Source organism: Eimeria tenella, genomic scaffold (genome assembly GCF_000499545.2).
Source record: "Eimeria tenella Houghton genomic scaffold, Eth_scaff2613, whole genome shotgun sequence".
Lineage (NCBI taxonomy): Eukaryota > Apicomplexa > Conoidasida > Eucoccidiorida > Eimeriidae > Eimeria > Eimeria tenella.
This window is the reverse complement of record NW_013542485.1, coordinates 1-1,316: the sequence shown is the minus strand read 5'-3', so window position 1 is coordinate 1,316 and position 1,316 is coordinate 1. Positions and strand designations below refer to the sequence as shown.

The window sequence follows — 1,316 nt, the reverse complement described above, 5'->3', positions numbered from 1 at the left end:
GGCGGCTGCTGCTGCTGCTGCTGCTGCTGCTGGGGCCCCCTGAACCCTGCTGCTGCTGCTGCTGCTGCACCAGGAGCCGGAGAGGAAGTCAGCGGGGGGCCCCTGGGGGGCCCCCTAGCCACAGCAGCACGGGGTGGCCCCGCCAGCGAGGCCCGCAGGACCCTTCTGCAGGCCTTGCGGCCGTTAAGTGCTGCTGCTGCTGCTGCTGCTGCTAAGCTGCTGCTGAAGGTGACACAAAGCTGCAGGCTGTCTCCAGAAAGGGACGGAGAGGAGGAAACCCGCAGCAGCAAACTGCTGCAGGCCTCCTTAAGTGCTGCTGTTGCTGCTGCAACATCGAGGCTCAGCGGCGCGTTGAGCAGCTCCACTGTGCTGCTGCTGCTCTGGCCCGCTGCTGCTGCAGCTGCTGCTGCTGCAACTGCTGCTGCTGCTGCTGCTGCTGCCTCTGCTTCTGCTGCTTCAGCAGAAAGGCCTTCTTCCTCATCGGAAATGGCCCCCTCTTCGTCGCTCTCTTCGCAAGCAGCAGCAAATCGTGCCAGTGTTGCTGCTGCTGCTGCTCCGACTTCTGTGGCTCGCGCTGCTGCTGCTGCGGTGCTCTCCTCTGCTGGTGCTGCTGCTGCTGCCTCGCCTTCTGCTGCTGTTGCTGCCCCGTTCAGCGTTGTTGTCGAGCTGCTCCGCTGGGGAGATGCCCTGTCGCTTTTCTGCTGCAGCGCGGGGCCGTTGCTGCTGCTGCTGCTGTTGCTGCTGCCAGCCTTCGGATCCCTCTGCTGCTCCTGCAGAAGCTTCGCCTCTCCCGAAGATGCTGCAGCCGTCTCAGCAGCGTCATCTTCTTCAGCCTGCTGCTGCTGCTGCTGCTGTTGCTGTTGCTGCTGCACCTCCTCAGGAGGCCCGTCGTGGTCAGAGTAAATCACTTCCTCTTCATCTCCAGCGCTGCATGCAGCAGAGGGTCTTCTGCTGCTGCTTCTGCTGGCTCTGTCTTCTGCGTGGTTCTGCTGCTCCTGCTGCTGCTGCTGCTGCTGCTGCTCGTCGTGCTGCAGCTCGCGCTCGTCCTGCGGCTGCTGCTGCGTCCCCGAAGCCCCGTTTCCTGCTGCTGCCGCTGTCCCGAGGGCTTCTGCTGCGGGGTCGCGCAGAGCTGCAGCTTCTGCCGAGACTTCGCCCTCCATGGTATTCCGCAGCAGCTGCTGCTGCTGCTGCTGCTTCTGCTGCCTCACAGCCTCGGCCTGCAGATGCCGCAGTGCAAAGGAAGGGAAGCGAAGCAAAAATGGAGTGTCAATGGGGGGCCCCTGCTGCCATGGTGGGGGCCCCGCTGGTGCCTTGCT

The 1,316-nt window shown here is 64.2% G+C and overlaps 1 protein-coding gene across 1 annotated transcript; it reads right to left on the bottom strand.

Moving 5' to 3' along the window:
* Positions 1–88: 88 nt before the first annotated feature.
* Positions 89–1,160, bottom strand: ETH_00041890 (uncharacterized protein; the record flags this gene model as incomplete). The annotated part of the gene is made up of 2 exons (XM_013375259.1): positions 89–102; positions 131–1,160. 2 exons carry the CDS (start codon positions 1,158–1,160, stop codon positions 89–91), a joined length of 1,044 nt encoding a protein of 347 aa, XP_013230713.1.
* Positions 1,161–1,316: the final 156 nt, after the last annotated feature.